This window comes from Callospermophilus lateralis, chromosome 3, assembly GCF_048772815.1.
Source record: "Callospermophilus lateralis isolate mCalLat2 chromosome 3, mCalLat2.hap1, whole genome shotgun sequence".
NCBI classification, from domain to species: Eukaryota; Metazoa; Chordata; class Mammalia; order Rodentia; family Sciuridae; genus Callospermophilus; species Callospermophilus lateralis.
This window is the reverse complement of record NC_135307.1, coordinates 61666135-61682651: the sequence shown is the minus strand read 5'-3', so window position 1 is coordinate 61682651 and position 16517 is coordinate 61666135. Positions and strand designations below refer to the sequence as shown.

At 48.0% G+C, this 16517-nt stretch overlaps 1 protein-coding gene across 7 annotated transcripts in view; it reads left to right on the top strand.

The window, feature by feature from the left end:
• The window catches only part of Smoc1 (SPARC related modular calcium binding 1), a 155046-nt gene that overhangs the window by 128374 nt on the left and 10155 nt on the right, over nt 1–16517 (top strand). For all 7 annotated transcript variants that reach the window (XM_076850305.2, XM_076850304.2, XM_076850301.2 and 4 more), the window contains 3 exons: nt 6404–6596; nt 7148–7230; nt 9389–9494. In XM_076850305.2, coding sequence (XP_076706420.1) covers nt 6404–6596; nt 7148–7230; nt 9389–9494 — 382 coding nt within the window. The remainder of the gene's footprint in view (nt 1–6403; nt 6597–7147; nt 7231–9388; nt 9495–16517) is intronic.

Below are 16517 nucleotides of genomic sequence, written 5' to 3'. Positions count from 1 at the left end.
GGGTGGACAGAATCCTTTATCCAGGTGTCTTCCCAGCCCAGGTCTTGGAGGCCTGGAACTCCTCAGTTCTTCTGTGTGTGGTTCTATGTAAGATTTGGCTTTTTTCCTCACCCTCATCTTTCCTGTGGACCTTGATGTCTTGTTCTTATGTCCACTTGCTGGGCAACTGGGTCCCATTGTTTGGTCAAACACTGTCTAGGGGCTGGGGATGTGGCTCAAGCGGTAGCGCGCTCACCTGGCATGTATGCGGCCTGGGTTCGATCCTAAGCACCACATACAAAAACAAAGATGTTGTGTCTGCCAAAAAATAAAAAATAAATATTAAAAAATTCTCTCTCTTTCTTTAAAAAAAAAAACACAACAACACTGTGTAGATGTTGCTGCAGGGATATTTTGTAGATATAGTGAACATTTATAGTCATTTGACTTTAATTAAATTACCCTCCATGATGTGGGTGGACCTTATCCAATCAGTTTTGAAAGTGTTTTTTAGGGGGTGGATTTAGGGGGGTGGGGAGGGCAGGCAGGCAACCACTGAGCTGCATCCCAAGCCCTTTTTGTTTTTTATTTTGAGGCAAGGCCTCGCAAATTGCTGAGGCTGGCCTCAAACTTGCAATCGTCCTGCCTCAGCCCCCCAAGTTGCTGGGATTATAGACATGCACCATCACACCTGGCTCAGTTTGAAGAGCAAAGTCTGAGGTTTTTCAAAGAAAAAAGGGATTTTCTCTCAAGGCTAACATAGAAGTCCTGCCTGAGTGTCCAACCTGTGGACTTGACCTTTTGCTTTTGTACTCAAGACTGTCCATCACTCTTACCTAAATTTCCAGCCTATTGACCTGCCTGCGTATTATAGACTTGCCAGTCCCTGCAGCCAACTCCTTAAAATTTCTCTCTCTCTCTCTCTCTCTCTCTCTCTCTCTCTCTCTCTCTCTCTCTCTCCTACTGGATTTCTTTCTCTGGAGAACCTTGAGTGACAAGGGTCTCACTGTTGCCTTCTCTCACCACCCATGTCTCCCATCGCCTCTGCCATGGTGACATTCCCATTTTCATTTGTTAAAGAGTTCATAATGTGGCTGGCTCACCCATCACTGCTGACTGTACTTAAGGGTGCTTGGGTGTTGGATTACCCAGGATTTCAGCTTTCCTCTCTGTACCTTCTTTTAGCATGTCCTCCTCTGGAAGGCAGCAACTGGAAAGAAGACCCAAAAGGTTGAAACTCATATATCTTATAATATTTACATTTGTTGGACATTTTTGCTTTAAAAGAAAAAAAGTAAAGAAGAAAAAAGATGATGAAAGAGAAAAGGTTCCCAAGAGAAAAGGATAAACTCTGGGCTAAAATCAAGATTGGGGCTTAGCTGAGGATTTAGGTTCTCCGTGTCCTCCTTCACTCCTAATTACCATGGTAACTGAGAGGCGTGGGCCACAGACAGAGCTCTTCTCCCTGCTTATCCCTTCTTGGCGGGACACCTAAGGGTCGGGCCCTGGGCCTTCAGGCAGGGCTTACGACCTGGTTCGACCTGGCTTTCCTCCCCGTCTCCTGCTCTGTCCACTCCTGGGCCTGCTTCAGAGTTCTGAAGGAGGGGCTGGACTTGGCTGATTTCTCCACAGGGTGTTTCTCTGTTCTGTGTCTTCTTTAGCAGCCCAAGTTGGTGAGTGAGGCTTTAGTCACTCGCTGTCACGCAGGGAGTGACCAGGCTCTCACATTTTCTCTGCACCATCCCAGGGATGAGATTATAAAGGGTAGGCCTGTGTGAGTGTGTAGGTATGTGTGTCATGGATTCCCATGCCCCCTGGCCAGCCCCGTTCCTCTTCCCTGCTGTTTATTATGTCTTCCGAGTGTGTGCAGAAGGTCCTGGCCCATTCCCATAGTGACTGGGCAGGACTTCTCATCTTGTCGTCCTTCCCTGAACTTTCCTAAGCAGAGACAGAGGGTTTGAGAACAGTGGGTGCCTACTCTGGGAGACTCTGCCCTCTTTGAATAGATGGTGGTGAAGAAACCCTGTCTTGCATTCTGGAAGGTGACTTCTAGGAAAACTGATAGTTGTGAATTTTTTAAGATTCATTTGGGAGGTAACGGAGAAGGGCAGAAGGTAACAGTGGCCCCAGGATGGGCTGGCTTCTGGCTTCTCAGATCTGGAGAAGCACTGCAGGAATAATTTGATGGTTGATTGGTTGGTTGATGGAAGGACTTTCAGGGTCTGAAAAAGTACTTATGTGATAAAGTGATCAAGAATTGAGCAGGTCTAGATGTTTCTTTCAGTTGTCTATTACTATGTAATCAACCACCTCCAAATTTATTGACTTACCATAGGGTAATTTATTCTTGCTAATGTGTCTATGGGTTGGCCCAGTGGTTCTTTAACTGGTTTTACTTAAATTCCCTCGCGGTCTCATCCAGATGGAGGGTCAGCAGAGCAAAACATCCCTGATGGCCTCTCACATGTCAGGCAGTTGGTGCTGGCTATGGTTAAACTGCTTCTCTTGTCTGTGTCCTCTCTTCTCCAGGAGGCTAGACCAGTTTCCTTACATGGTGGCCTCAGGGCAGCTTCCAAGGAAGTGACAGGGGAAGCTGCAAATCCTCCGAAGGTCTCCCTGGTCCTCCAGCATCATCACTGTGTCATTCCTGTCCAAAGCCAGTCATGGTCCCTATAAATGGGTCTATAAAAAGGCACCGTTTTGGTTGTTTTCATCACTGTGACCAAAAGACCTGGGGAGGAAAAGTTTATTTGGTACTTGCAGTTTCAGAGTTCTCAGATCACAAACAGCAAACTCCATAGCTCTGGACCTTACGTGAGGCAGCATTTCATGGAGGAAGGCAATAGGGAAGCAGAGCTGTGCTCACCAGGGACAAAATATAAACCCCAAAGGCACGTCCCAAGTGACCTACCTCCTCTGGCCACTCCCCACCTGCCTGCAGGTACCACCCAGTTAATCCCTATCAGTGGATTAATGCACTGAGTAGGTTAAAGCTCTCATAACCCAATCATTTCACCACATTTTTCTTGCATTGTTGCACACATAAGATTTTGGGGACACCTCTGTCTGAATCATAGCAGGCATGAAGAGGGGGAGGCACAGTCACTGAAGACTGTTTTGTAGCAATCTACTACATATACTGAGTAAAAGAAAAATGTAGGTTAGATTAAACATCAGATTAGCCTGTGGCTATGAACGATGTCATTGCAAGAGGTGAAGGATGTAGCCGAACTGGAGTCCCCATTCTGCCACCTCCTAGTTGTGTGGTCTTGATCAAATTCCTGCATCCTTCCCTCAGGGGAGGAGCGGGACGTGGATTAATAGGAGCAGAGTGCCCCGTATCAAGTCTGGCTCATGGTAAATGTTAGCTGCTGGTGTTCATTTTATAGTTCTGTACTGGCCGGCAAGTTACCAATTGGGTTTTAAGTTTTCTACTTCGGAGGCATAGAGAAAAATACTCAGGTACAAGATTTTGTAGTGTGCTTAAGTTGAGAAGATATGGTCAGTTCAGAAGAATGCAGCAGAATTGAGGTGATCTGCAAAGTACTGACCTGGGAAAGATCACTGTGAAAATGAATGTATTTTCTTCTTATGGCAAGTGGTTAGAGCCTCGAGGTTAGCAAGGTGGGCTTCACTGTCCTCCTTGACTGGATTCCCAGCACGCTGGCTGCTTTTTCTCTCCTGCAGAATGAATTTGGGAAAATGCATGATCTCTAAAATTCATCTTCCTCGTTTCCCAAGTGGGCATCATAATAGTCCCCACCTCAGGCGGGCCAAGAGATTAGGAAGTAAAACCTTTAGCCTATTGCCTGGCACATTTTACTCCGTGAATATTAGCTTTTAATGTTATTAGTTGTAAAGGTGATTTTAAAGGGGGAGCTTTTCTTTATGGAAGACACATGGCGTACTCTTCACAAATGGTTGGTGCTATTATGATGAACCACCCTTGTCTTCTTCTAAGAGGGCACCTGGACATTCAGGGACTGTAATAAATAAATAAATGATGAATAACAGGATAATAAAGTAATAAGCCCTGTGTTTAGTCTTCTCCCTAATTCCATGCTACTCTCCATTTTTCTAGATTACTGAGTTTTATCATTTATGATTTTATTTTCTGCAGAACTTTCCAGAAGCTGACTATGTACATTTCTGAACAGCCTTCAAAGACCTCCAGAAATCCATCCACAGGGCCCACACCACTGGTGGCACCTCTTCCTGCCTGGCCCCTGCCCACATTGCCACAGGCTCCGGGACCCCCAGTGGTGTGAAGTCAGGTTCATTACTCATGCTGTCCCCGCAGCGGTGGCGGAGGGAGTTCCCTCCTCCCCTCCCGGTGTCTCCCTGTGTCTGATTTATGGCTCAGATGGTTGGCCTGGAGGGCCTTAATTTAAAGCCTCTGTCATAGGTGGTTGTAGGAACGTGGTGCCAGCAAAAAGCTGTTTTCCTCTGCCTGTGCTTCACTGTCGCCTCTTTCATGGCATGAAATATGAGGCAGGAAAGTAAGGCTACCGCGTTGGGGTGGAGGGAGCTATTGCAAACCTCTGGTGAAGTTGCCCTGATGCCTTCCCAGCCAGAGGCTGAAGTCAGAGTGCCGGGTCCATGTGCCAGGTTTCCCCAGGCCCCCTTTCCCCACTCTGCTTTGGTCTCTTTCCTAAGCTGCCTCCAGGTGCTGCTCTGGTGGTGGTTACGACTGGGGCAGGATCCCTAGTCTGATGTTTATCAGTTGCTTTAACCTATACCTTGTCCTGCCAAGGAGAATCTCTTTAGCTTTGCTGAGTTTGCATTATGGAAACAATATTTTTTCACTTTCCAAGTTAAAAATTACATTCCTATAGTGAATAGACTCTCTCTATATAAAATATAATCTCCATCCCTGCCTCTTTTCCAATAGATATTTTTAGGCCCCAGATATTTTAATTCTCTGCAGAGAGAATTACTAGACTATTGTTATTCATCAGCATATTCCCTGCCAGTGAGACAGAGGACACTTGTGATTCTCCTGCCTCAGCCCCCTGAGTAGTGGATTACGGTATGTGCCACTGCGCCTGGTCCATCATCTAACTTCTTTAAGTTAATGTTGAGTTTTGTGTCTCTTGTACACCTGTGATATATTCGTGCTTCACATGTATGTGTGTCATCAATGGAATCATTATTTTGAGGGCTTTGGCTTCTTTGGGGTAACACCTCTGTTATTTTGATCATTTGCTCTGTGTTTAGTGAGTGACATGGCTCTCTAGGTTCCTGATGCCAAGTTCCCGCTCTAAGAATGGCATTTTGTAAGCATATAAAAATTACAAGGGATGCCCAAGACTATGTTTCTATCAACTTCTTCAAGAGGAAAGGTAGAATAATGAAAAAAAGTAATCATAAAATCAGGAAATAAATAGGTAAATGAAAAAAATTAGGTTTTAGTACAGGTTAATAATGCAATCCTCGTTTGTTAAAAAAAATGTAGATGTATGTTTGTGCGTCTGAATTTGCTTATATTTGTGTACACAAAAGAAGATCTAAGGAAGGTGGAGGAGTTAACTTTCGTGAGGTTATGGAATTGTTTAATTTTTTTTTTCTTTTTAAAGTTTTCTTTATAAAAAGGAAAGAAATCCAACACTATTTATTTTTAAAAATTAAAACAGAAACAAAAACAAACCCAAAAAACAGCAAGGAAAGCCAGGCTTGTGGACGGGGTAGAATTTTCAGGTAAGGGCCGTGTAGGTGGGAGGCTCTGTTCCTGGTGCACTGTCTCTGCCTGGGCCTGACTCGAGGGAAACCCAGTTTGGATGTTCAGACATGTTGACTTGTTCCTGATACCGCTGAGCACAGACACCTTCCTGCCAGGCCTGTTTTCTCTGCCACTGGACAGAAGCAGTATTGAGTAATCAATGCAAGCCTACTTTGTCCAGCCTGTTGGAGGATGGGAAGGAGCTGAACTTGGCTCTTGTGTCTGTTCTTCTTGGGTGGTGAGCATCACTTTGCATGAGGCTGGTGGCTCGTGCTCTGTCCTGCTGTGTCTGGGCTTGGCGTCTACCTACACATGACATCCCTGCATCGGCTCCCAGGGCAGCCTGGCTCCTGCCCCTGCCTCTCCTGGGGCCAGTAGACAGTACATCAGCAGGAACCACTCTGAAAACAGTGAGGAAATTTCAGCCCCAGGGCAAACTGCTGCTCTGAGAAGGAGCAGCCTGGAGTCCGTGGCTGGCTCTGAGCTGCAGCAGGGGAATGCTGATGAACCCTGGCAGTGGAGATGACCACAGGGCTGTTCTGGGCTTCCCAGCCCCTCACCACAGGCTGGCATGGGAGGCACAGCTGTCTGTGATGCTTCAGTATCTGGACCATCAATTCCTTGGGGCCAGGCCTGGTCATTGCTCTTGACTTTGGATGCCAGGCACAGAAGTTATAGTCACAGAGGCTGCTTCTTCTCTTACAGAGAAAGTCCACTCATGTGACCAGGAGAGACAGAGCGCCCTGGAAGAGGCCCGGCAGAATCCCCGTGAGGGCATTGTCATCCCTGAATGTGCCCCTGGGGGGCTCTATAAGCCAGTGCAGTGCCACCAGTCCACTGGTTACTGCTGGTGTGTGCTGGTGGACACGGGGCGCCCACTGCCTGGGACCTCCACACGGTAAGCCTGCCCACAGCCTGTGTTGCACCTGAACTGGGTCCTGGGATAAGAGGACCAGCTTCCGGTTCTGTTAGCATTTCTCAGCTTGACTGCCCTAGTTAGGTGGGAGTCAGGTCACTAGGAGACCCGCTTTTCTATTCATGAGCAGATGTGATCCGTTAGAAAGATCCTAGGACCTAGATTCTGGTCACAGAGCTGACTCTTTCTATCTGTGGAACTTGGAAGAGTATTAACCTACATGGTCTCAGTTGCCTGATGAGATCAGTATGTTGTCAGAGTTAACAGGTTCTATGGATCAAAAAAGATCCTGTGTGCAGATCTAGGGTGGCCCTGTTATTATGCTTGAGTGGCTAAAAAGACTTAACTGAAATGTGTCAGTGGGAACATTTATGCTGGATGGCCTTGTAGGGGCTAGACAGTGCAGGAGACATTTTGCTGCCAACCCTGAGGGCTCTAGGCTTGGTGACAACACAGATCTTTGCTGGGCAGTAGTGGCTGAAGTATTCTCTGTTGCCAACCCCTCCAAACCTCCCGCCTCTCTCCCTTCCCAGCTATGTGATGCCCAACTGTGAGAGTGACGCCAGAGCCAAGAGCGCAAAGATGGACGACCCCTTCAAGGACAGGGAGTTGCCAGGTAGGAAGTGCTGCCCTGTTGGCACCTTCGCCTCTTTCCTTTCTTTTCTTTTCCCTCCCCTCCCCCCTCCCCTCCCCTCCCCCCTCCCCTCCCCTCCCCCTCCCCTCCCCTCCTCCTCACCTCCCCTCCTCTCCCCCCTCCTCTCTCCCTCCCCTTCTCCTCTCCTTCCCTCTCCTCCCCTCCCCTCCCCTCCCCCCTTCCTTCCTTCCTTCCTTCCTTCCTTCCTTCCTTCCTTCCTTCCAGGGGTGCGTAACTGCTGAGCCACATCCCCAGTCCTTTCTGTTTTTTATTTTGAGACAGGGTCTCGCTAAGTTACCTAGCACCTCACTAAGTTGTGAGGCTGGCAGTGAACTTGCAATTTTCCTTCTTCAGCCGCCCAGTCACTGGGATTATAGGTGTGCACCCCTGAGCCTGGCTCTCTTTTCTGTTCTTCCACCCCTCAGCATGCACACGCAGCTCCTCCTCTGTGTTTCCCCCTCTGTTCTGCAGCACAGGAGATGCTCATCTGGTACATCACTGGGGCACAGAGCCAGGAGCCAGGAGCTGTGGAATCTCACCCCAGTCTGGGATCAGTCTCTAATTAGTCCTGTGCCTTGAATACATTGCTTTTTCTCCTTGGTCTTGCTCCTGTGTCTTTAAAATGTGGCCTTTGAATTAAAATCCTATCCCTGGGATTCCACAGTCTTTTCTATATCCCAGTGTGACTGGGGGCAATGTTTTACAGGCTGTGAACTATTTTTTCCCAGGGCCTTGAAGAGAAGATGGCTTACAGGGAGGGGCTCTCTAGAGCGGTCTGGACAGCACCTGTCACCTACCTTGCAATGTGCTTTCATGATGATCCCTGGGGACACAGGATGGCTATGGTGGGGAGGTTGTGGTGGATGAAAGACAGGCAGTGGCTCAGGACCCAGAAGGGACTGCTGTCCTGGGTTTCTGCTTATTTATAGTAAATTCTGATTGTGAGTTACATTAAGATTGCAAAGATCTGGGCTTTGGAATCCCATAGTTTTTACTTAGCACAAAGGCATGTCGGTGCTGGTGGAACTGGGGCCACCTTCCCCTGACCCATTGGGACTCCAGAGTAAGAACTGAAAGCAGAAAAGTCCTGAAAGTCGGGAGCTTCCCACATGAAGTTTATAGAAATCACTTTGTCACCAAAGTGGAGTCATGGAGGCCGAGATGCCTCCTGGCCATTCCCTCAACATGTGAGAATTGGGATTCTACTTTGTGCCAGGCACCAGATATAATCTAAGTGTTCAAAATTGACAGGAGGCTTAGAGAATGGAGGAGACAGATCGCGTACAGCTGAAGGACGGCATGCATCAGTAGTAATCATGCAGGAAAAGAACAAGATGCTATGAGAATGTCAGGGGGAGCTCACATGCTCTGAGAAGTAGCAGTTAACCCAAGACCTGGCGGGTTTGGAGAGAGGAAGTAGTTGCTGCAGAGAGAGGGGCTGTGGCTATATGGAGGGCCCACTGGGTGCTGGCGAACACTTATAGGGACTCCCACCTCTGCAGTTGCATGATGGTGTTTTCCCCAGTAGTCCCCTGCTAGTGGGTGTTGATGTGGCCCAGCCATACCTGGGAGCATACCCCACCTGCACTGGGGTTTGGCAGGAATACGAGGGGAGTATTTACAAGGTGAGTCTATGATAGAATCCCAGCTGGTTGAGGAGGAAAGCGACAAAAAGGAGGAGGTTCTTGGATAGATAAAACAATTGGTGGACTTAAGTCAACTAGGACCCATAGGGCTTCTCTCTCCTCCTCCTGCTCCCACAGCATCTCGTCCTTACCCCCTGGAGCAGCGTTTTTACTATTTTAGGAATGACTGCCTGGCCATTGGCTTGACTATATTAGCTCAGTATTTTGTGAGTTCCATGAGCATGAGGATCCTTTGTTTTGTCTCCCTAGAATTTAACACAGTGCCTGGGTTGGTGCTCAGTGATGGAGTGATCATTGAAAGCATTATTGTCCCTGTGGACTGTGAGTAAATGATGGAGGTTTATGAGAATCAGCCGAGCAGTAAACACATCCCCAAAGTGGATTTGGCTGGACAATAAGGACTTTACAAAGTTTGGGAAAGGATGGTAGTGGGGAAAGCTGTTTACTTGTTTACTTACCTGGCATCTGCCTTCAGATCTCACTTTATCTTTTAGGTTGTCCAGAAGGGAAGAAAATGGAATTTATCACCAGCCTCCTGGATGCCCTCACCACCGACATGGTTCAGGCCATTAACTCAGCAGCACCCACTGGAGGTGGGAGGTGAGAATGTGAGCAGGACTCAGGCCCAATAGGGAGTGTGGGGCCTAGGACTCTCCAGATGCCGTGGGAGGCTGGAAGGGTGGGAAGACTGGCGGGGAAGGGATTGGAAACCTGTCTTCTTCCTGAAACCATATGTCCCTGACTTTTCCCACTTTCTGCCCCAAATCTCCCTGCCCTTCAGTCATCCCTCTTTTGAGCTGTGTGTCTCTTGCTTTTAGTTACCTAGTTTATAGGGTTGTCTGGAAACTTCTAGCAATTTAATCTCGGAAGGGGAAGCAAAGGAGTGAGAGTCTTAAATGACAAGAAGAGTGCTGGACTCCTGATGAGAACAGGGAGCTCCAGGAGGGCAGAGAAGGAGCACAAAGTACTTTTTGACCTTATTTTTCTCCGAGAAGGCAGGATCCATTGCATTCCAGGGAACTCTGGGCAGTGGAACTGGCTACTCCCATAGCCACATCCCACTTGGTCCAGGAGGTAATATGGTAGCTGTGGCAGTGCTGATGGGAGGCCTAGTTAACCAGCAGCCCTGGAGCTCCCAGTGGGCCCACGGAGTCAGTAGACCAGAACACACATCCATGCTTCCACTGAAGGCCTTTTGAGCACAGATGACATGGTAAACCCTGGGCTAGGGACTAAGTCTCCAGGAACATGGAGGCCGGTCCCTGCCCTCAAAGAATGCAGCCAGGTAGGAATGCTCGGCCGTAGACAGAGGCTTACAAACCATGTGGTAAGTGCTATGTGGAGAAGGGTTGTCTAACTCAGTGTGAAGGAGTCAGAGCAGGCTTCCTGGAGGAGGTGATCGCTGAGCTGTTTTGAAGGACAGGTAGGACGTAGCCAGTCAAAGGAGGGAGAAAGCCATTCTAGGAAACAGGAAAAGAATATTGTGACTCCAGTAAAGTATATGTCTACAGTTCATTATGGCTGGCCCCAGGTGGTGGTGGTGGTGGTGGTGGTGGAGGAGGAGGAGTTGGAAAAGGAGGAGAAAAGAGTGACCAGAGTAAGATGGAAGATGAAGAAAGAAACCAGATTTCAAAGGACCTGTGAGACATGCAAAGTAAAACTTCCAGTTATGCAGCCAGAGCAGGAGGCACAGTAGGGGCCAGAGGGTAGCAAAGGAAGGGAGAACCGAGATGTTGAGCCTCCTTACAATAGCAGAAGAGGTACCATGGGCTTGGCAGCCTGCTTCTGAGCTTACATGGTCCATCAAGGATGGGAGCTGGTTCCCAGCTTCTTCTCAGAAGTGGAGCCGCTAGGATGGTAAGGAGTGACACTAGAGGACAGGCCTAGGCCCTTGGGCCAGGTGGAATGGGCATGTATGGAAGTGATGATGAGCAAGGATATTTAGGATGTATTTAGAATACGGATCGAGGACTGCATGCATAGCCATCAGTGGTCCCGCCTCCTGAAGAAGCCGATGGCAGCCTGATACCCAATTTTATGACACATCAAAATGATGGCCACAAACAAGCTAAGGCCGCCCAGAGGCAAACAGATAAACAAAATGTGGTGTGTGCATAGATTGGACTATTAATTAGTCTTTAAAAAAATCCTGTTACATTGAGGAAATTATGCGAAGGGAAATAAGCAAGTCACAGAAGCAGTCCATTCACAGGAGCTATCTGAAATAGTCCTGCAGAGTCAGAAGAATAGAATGGTATTTGCCAAGGGCCATGGGGAGAGAGAAATGGGGAGATTTTAATCAAAGGGTATCAAGTTTCAGCCAAGCAAGATTGAATCAATTCTAGGAATACGCTTTATAGCATCGTCCTTCTAGTTAACAGAACTAAGTTATGCACTTAAATTTTTGTTAAGAGGACAGATCTTATGGTAAGTGTTCTATGATAAAATAAAATTTAAAAATAAAGAGGAAAGTGGAGGCGGGAACAAGCAAATGCACAGGTTGTCACTCTTGGGAAGTGGCTTGTGGGGCACCCCATGCTCCTGTGAGCTCTGAGCTGGTCTCTGGCTGTGGCTTTGTCTCCACTCACCCTGGGGATGTGGGCCAGGCCTCCCCTAGGAGGAGAACAGCAGAATCTGAGAACATGGAGACAGCGTCTGACAGGCCCACAGATGGGCGCTTCCCCGAGGCCACCCATGCTCAGTAATTCAGTATCTAAGACTCAGAGGATGCACCCTGATTGCCAAGAAGGCGGGAGGGGTGTGAGTTTTGAAAAGGCGGTATTGTCTGCCTTTAGGTTGTCTGTTTAAAGTATGAAAATACACTTGTTGTTTCACGCAAAAACAAGCGAGAGATATAGTAGCCTCTCTTATCTGTGGTTTCACTTTCTAGGTTTTCAATTACCAGCTCCAATGTGAATATTAAATGGGAAGTTCCAGCGGTAGACTCTTCATAAGTTTTAAATAACTTTTCTCACAGTAGACTGTTATGCATGTTCTATTTTATTTTTAGTTATTGCTAATCTCTTACTGTGCCTAATATATAAATTAGACTTTATTATATGTTAAAAAGAAAAAAAAAACAAAACAAAACCTAGTCTAGGGCTCCTTACTATCTGTGGTTTCAGGGGTCCCCTACGGGGCTTGGGATGTTTCCCCTGCACATAAGGGGACTATTATATTAATGTTCATTAGAAGAGAGAAGAAGAAAAAAAAGGGCAGTCATGAGCTTAAACTCTCCCAGGTCTGGGTGGTCCCGCCCATAGTTCTCTGCTGGCTCTGCTCTGACCAGCAGCCTGGGGTACTGTTCAGCAGGTCTACTTTAAGACAAGACTTCAAACTCTGCCCCATTGGCCTCTCCAGAAGCCACAGCCCTTGGGCACTGATGGTCTTGGTCACAGGAAAGGGAATACAGGGCAAATGGGAATTGGTGTCTTACCCTCGAATCACAGGTAGAAGGGATTTTTAAAGACAATGAAAACTGAAACATATAATGTTTTAATACCAGTGGATCCTTAGAGACAGGATTCTTCTTTTTCTTTTCTTTTCTTTTTTTTTAAATTATCTCCACTTTCAAGTGTAATTTAGAGTTGGGAAATGTTAAAAAAAAATAAAAAAACTTTCCAAAACACATTTTTCATTTGAAGCTCATGTCAGCTTAATTATGCTTGGTTTCGATAGGCATGAAAAAGGTTTGAACTGCTTTTGCTAGTTGTGTTACTTGAGGCTGGACTTTTAATCAACAGACAAACAAGATGGACCAAGAAGTAGTTTAGAAATCAAGGAAGGCAGGGAGAAGCAGTTGTATAGGGAGGTAGGTGGCCAGGGGTGACAGGTTTCTGGGTTTAAAGCCCTCCCGTACTTCCCATTACATATACCATAAGCCCGAATTCTGACCTGAACTGGCCCTGCAGAATGGTCTGGCTGCCTCTGACCCTCCTCTAGGACTACTTCCCTTCTACCACTAGGTTTTAGCCTCCTCACTTCTTTTGGCAGGTCAAGCAGACCTTCGGTCTAGTGTGGGATTGTCCTTCTTCCCATGACTGGCCCCTGTGTATCCATTTAAACATCAGCTTCTGAGAGACTGCCCAGCCAAAGGAGCTGTCCAGTCATCCTCTGTCCCTGCACCCCTTTGGCACTCTCAGCCTGGTGCTTATCATTATCTGATTTTTTTTTTTTTGGGCTGGCTCTCATGCCACCCAATGAGAACTGCAGTTCTACAGAGGAGTGTTTGCTGTTTTTTCCCCGACTCTATTCCTAGCACTTAGAAGAGTGCCTAGTGCTCGTAGGTGCTCAGTAATATGTGTCAATGAATGAACAGCTGGAAAGACAGATGGAGGGATGGATTCTCCAGGGTCCACCAACTACTGCAAGATGAAATTTAAGACTGGATGCAGCTGTCCAGTTCTCTGTGGGCCTGCTTTGTAGCTAGGGCTCTATAGCACCTGCCTGGGTCTGAGGGACTTGGGCATTATATAGACAGACCCTGGTCAGTCACTCCTCTTCTCTGCTGGAGGAGAGAAGCATGGGATAGGTAGAGATTGAGACGCACATCTGGAACAGGGCTGATTAAGAGATTAGGAAATATAGGCTTTCTGGGTTTTGGCCTTGGGTTTGGAATTTAGGCAGAGCTGGGGTTGCAATCATGGGGTTAAAGAAACCACATCTGGTCCCTCTTGCATCCTCTCAGGGTCTGGCAATTAAAACTGGACACCAGCTGAGGCCAGCAGGAAACAGTCCCAGATGAAGACAGTGGGAAGAAGTGACAGGAAGATACTGGGGCAGTGTAGAAGAAAGAACATCTTGTCCCCCAGCTACCACCTGTCATGGTGATTTTGGTTAGACATAGGAAGTGGCATTTGAGCCACAGTCTCACTTGTAAGTGGGAAACTTTCTTGCCTGGATGGACCAGGGGTAAGGATATCGCAGAAGAGGGGACCATATGTGTAGCAAGAGATGAATGACAGGGGATACTTGGAATTGTAAGAAGCAGCATGGTTATTATTTGGGAGGCAGCGTGTGGACGGACAGGAGATGAGGCTGCAGAGTTGGGCAGAGCCCTAGTTGTGCTGGGCTATGTGAGTCATGCCATGGAAATAGATGGGCATTTTTGAATAATCATCCTAGTGGTGCTTTGCAAGCAGGATTTAGAAGAGAGTTAGAAAAGAGACAGGAAGGTTATAGCAGTTGTCAGCAGAGAGTTATGAGGGCAGGACTGTCGGGGGGAAAGGCATGACTAACTAAAGCTTTTGCAACGAAATCGAGAACATTCAAGACTCAGTGGATACAGGGAGTGGGAGAGAGGGAGGTGTCAGCTTGCTTTTCTGGCCTCCTAGCCTGATTCAGTGGTGAAAAGCAGCGCCGCCCGCATTTAAAAATAGACCAAGTAGAATGGAGTGTTTGGGGAAACTTCTGTGGGTGGTGCATGGGAAGGGGTGCCCACAGATATCATTGGATGATATCCATCCTCAGTGAACACTTGTTGAATAACTGAGCGAGTCCCTTGCCATCCACCCCTCTCCACCAGGACTCCAGAAGGCAAAGCTCCCTACTTCAAACAACCTTCCCTTGGCACCCTTGAACCTTTATTAGTCCCACAGGAAGACTTTTGAGATCCCAGGTGGCATAGTGTCCTGGGGCAGGGGAACCCACCCTTGCTCTACCCCACCCAGGCATAGTAAACCTGGAGAGGAGCAGAAACAGGCTGCAAGAGCCTGCTGGCCCTCTGAGGCCCCCTAAGAAGAGACTGCTTCTATTGGGCTTCATCCTCCCTGCCCAGTTCAGCTGCCTGTTGATGGCTTCTGCAAGGAAGAGGCTGGAATGTGGCTGACTTGGCATTTCCCAACCCCACCCGCACAGCTGGTGGGTCCTGGACCCAACTCCAGATGAGGCTCAGTTGGTCTGCTTGGCTTGGCCTGGGCCTCCTGGCCGTTCTGCCTTACCTTCTTGAAAATTGCTTAGGGCAGCAGAACTGGGCCCCAGATCTTGGCCAGAGCAGGTTGTGGTAAATGGGGCTGGCTCCTCAGTTGTGCGTTGCAGCCAAGGCCTGGCAGGGCTGAGGCTGCAGAAACAAAACTGAAAGTGCTGCGGGAGACAGTGCAGCTTCTGCCACCCCGTAAGTGGGAGAAGGCTCAGTGGGGCTATTCAGGGAGGGACCTGGCTCAAGTGAGTTACCCCATCCCTTTTAGGAGTCACTAAAACAGCCCAGGGGCTGTGGACCCTGGTGTTGCCCTGAACCATGGTCTTCCCAAATCTGAAATTTGGTATCATTTAGATGTATTTTCCACACCATAGCCAAAGAAACTTGCGCATTACCCAGTGCCAGTGTCAGCCTAAAGCTGCAAGTGTCTGCTGCAGATGTTTTAGAAGGATACTTCCAGAAAATTGAAAAAGCTAAGTTGATCAGTGAGTATAAATGGTGGGGAGTCTGTGATGGACGGTCTCTAGCACAAATGACTTGAAAGACTCTGGAGAATCTAGGGAGATCTTTCCACCCCATCCTTATCCAGCCCTTGTCCAGGAAAAATCTCAGAATCTGATAGGTTAGCAGAGGCAGGATTCTTGACAGATTTCAGTCTTAGCGGGAGCTTGTATAAACAGTGGGAGGTACCCTGCTGTCAACCTTGTTTGTGACTTAACGTCTATTGTCAAGCCAGAACTTGATTTACAGTTCTAAATCAGATGCCTTTAGTAGTTTTCTTTTCTTTTCTTTTTTTTAAAAAATGTTTTTGTTCAAACCCCTCCCAGGTACTGTCTTTTGTTTCCATGTTCCTCCTGAAGAGACCTGCTTACATATTCTTCTGGAGCCATGGCTGGAATTTCGATTCCTCTAGACCGAGGGTTCTTTACAAAGCTCGTGGACTTTGGATGGGCATTGGGGAATCCATGAATCCCCTAAAATCTGCAGACTTCTGTGTGTGGGGGCATTTTTCTAGAAACAGGCCTATATATAGCTTTGTTTAGGTTCTTAGATGGGCCCATGATCCCCACATGGACCCAAACCTAAAAAGTTCTTGGTAAAGCACTTGGACTTTGACCTGACCCAAGTGTGACACTAACACCACCCGGCCTCACAGGTAGACTGAGGGCTCTGTTACTTGAAGAGGGGGCCTGGTGGTCAAATGGGTTCAGAAGCAGAGCCTCACGCTAGCTGGGAAGGAAGGGGATGGAGACAGGACCCTCAGGCCCCATAGAGCAGACCATGGGGTCATGGCTTGGCAGGGCCACTGAGGGCCTCTCCTGAGGAAGCGCTCCCTGCCTATCTAAGCCTAGCCACACAGCCAGGGGCCTGGCACGGGATGGGTGGTGTAGGCCAGAGTGGGACATCAGGGCTGCTCAACAATGTGAGGTCCTGATGGGCGGGAGGAGAGCAGTACCATAGTCTCCCAGGAAGGGGACAGGACAGGAAGCAGGAAGGGTCAGCTGATCACTTTGCATAGAAGGAAACTCTTAGAGGTTGCGGTTGGGAAGAAGAACTGCTTCTTGCTGCAGGACAGCCTGGAGGAAGGTGGGGGGTGGGGTGGGACTCTATCGATGGAGTTGCTGAAAATTGGACAGGCGGGAGCCCAGGAACATGTGTTGGAGGGAGCGAGCCTTCCCTGGCAGGGCCTCTGGGTGGGATGACCT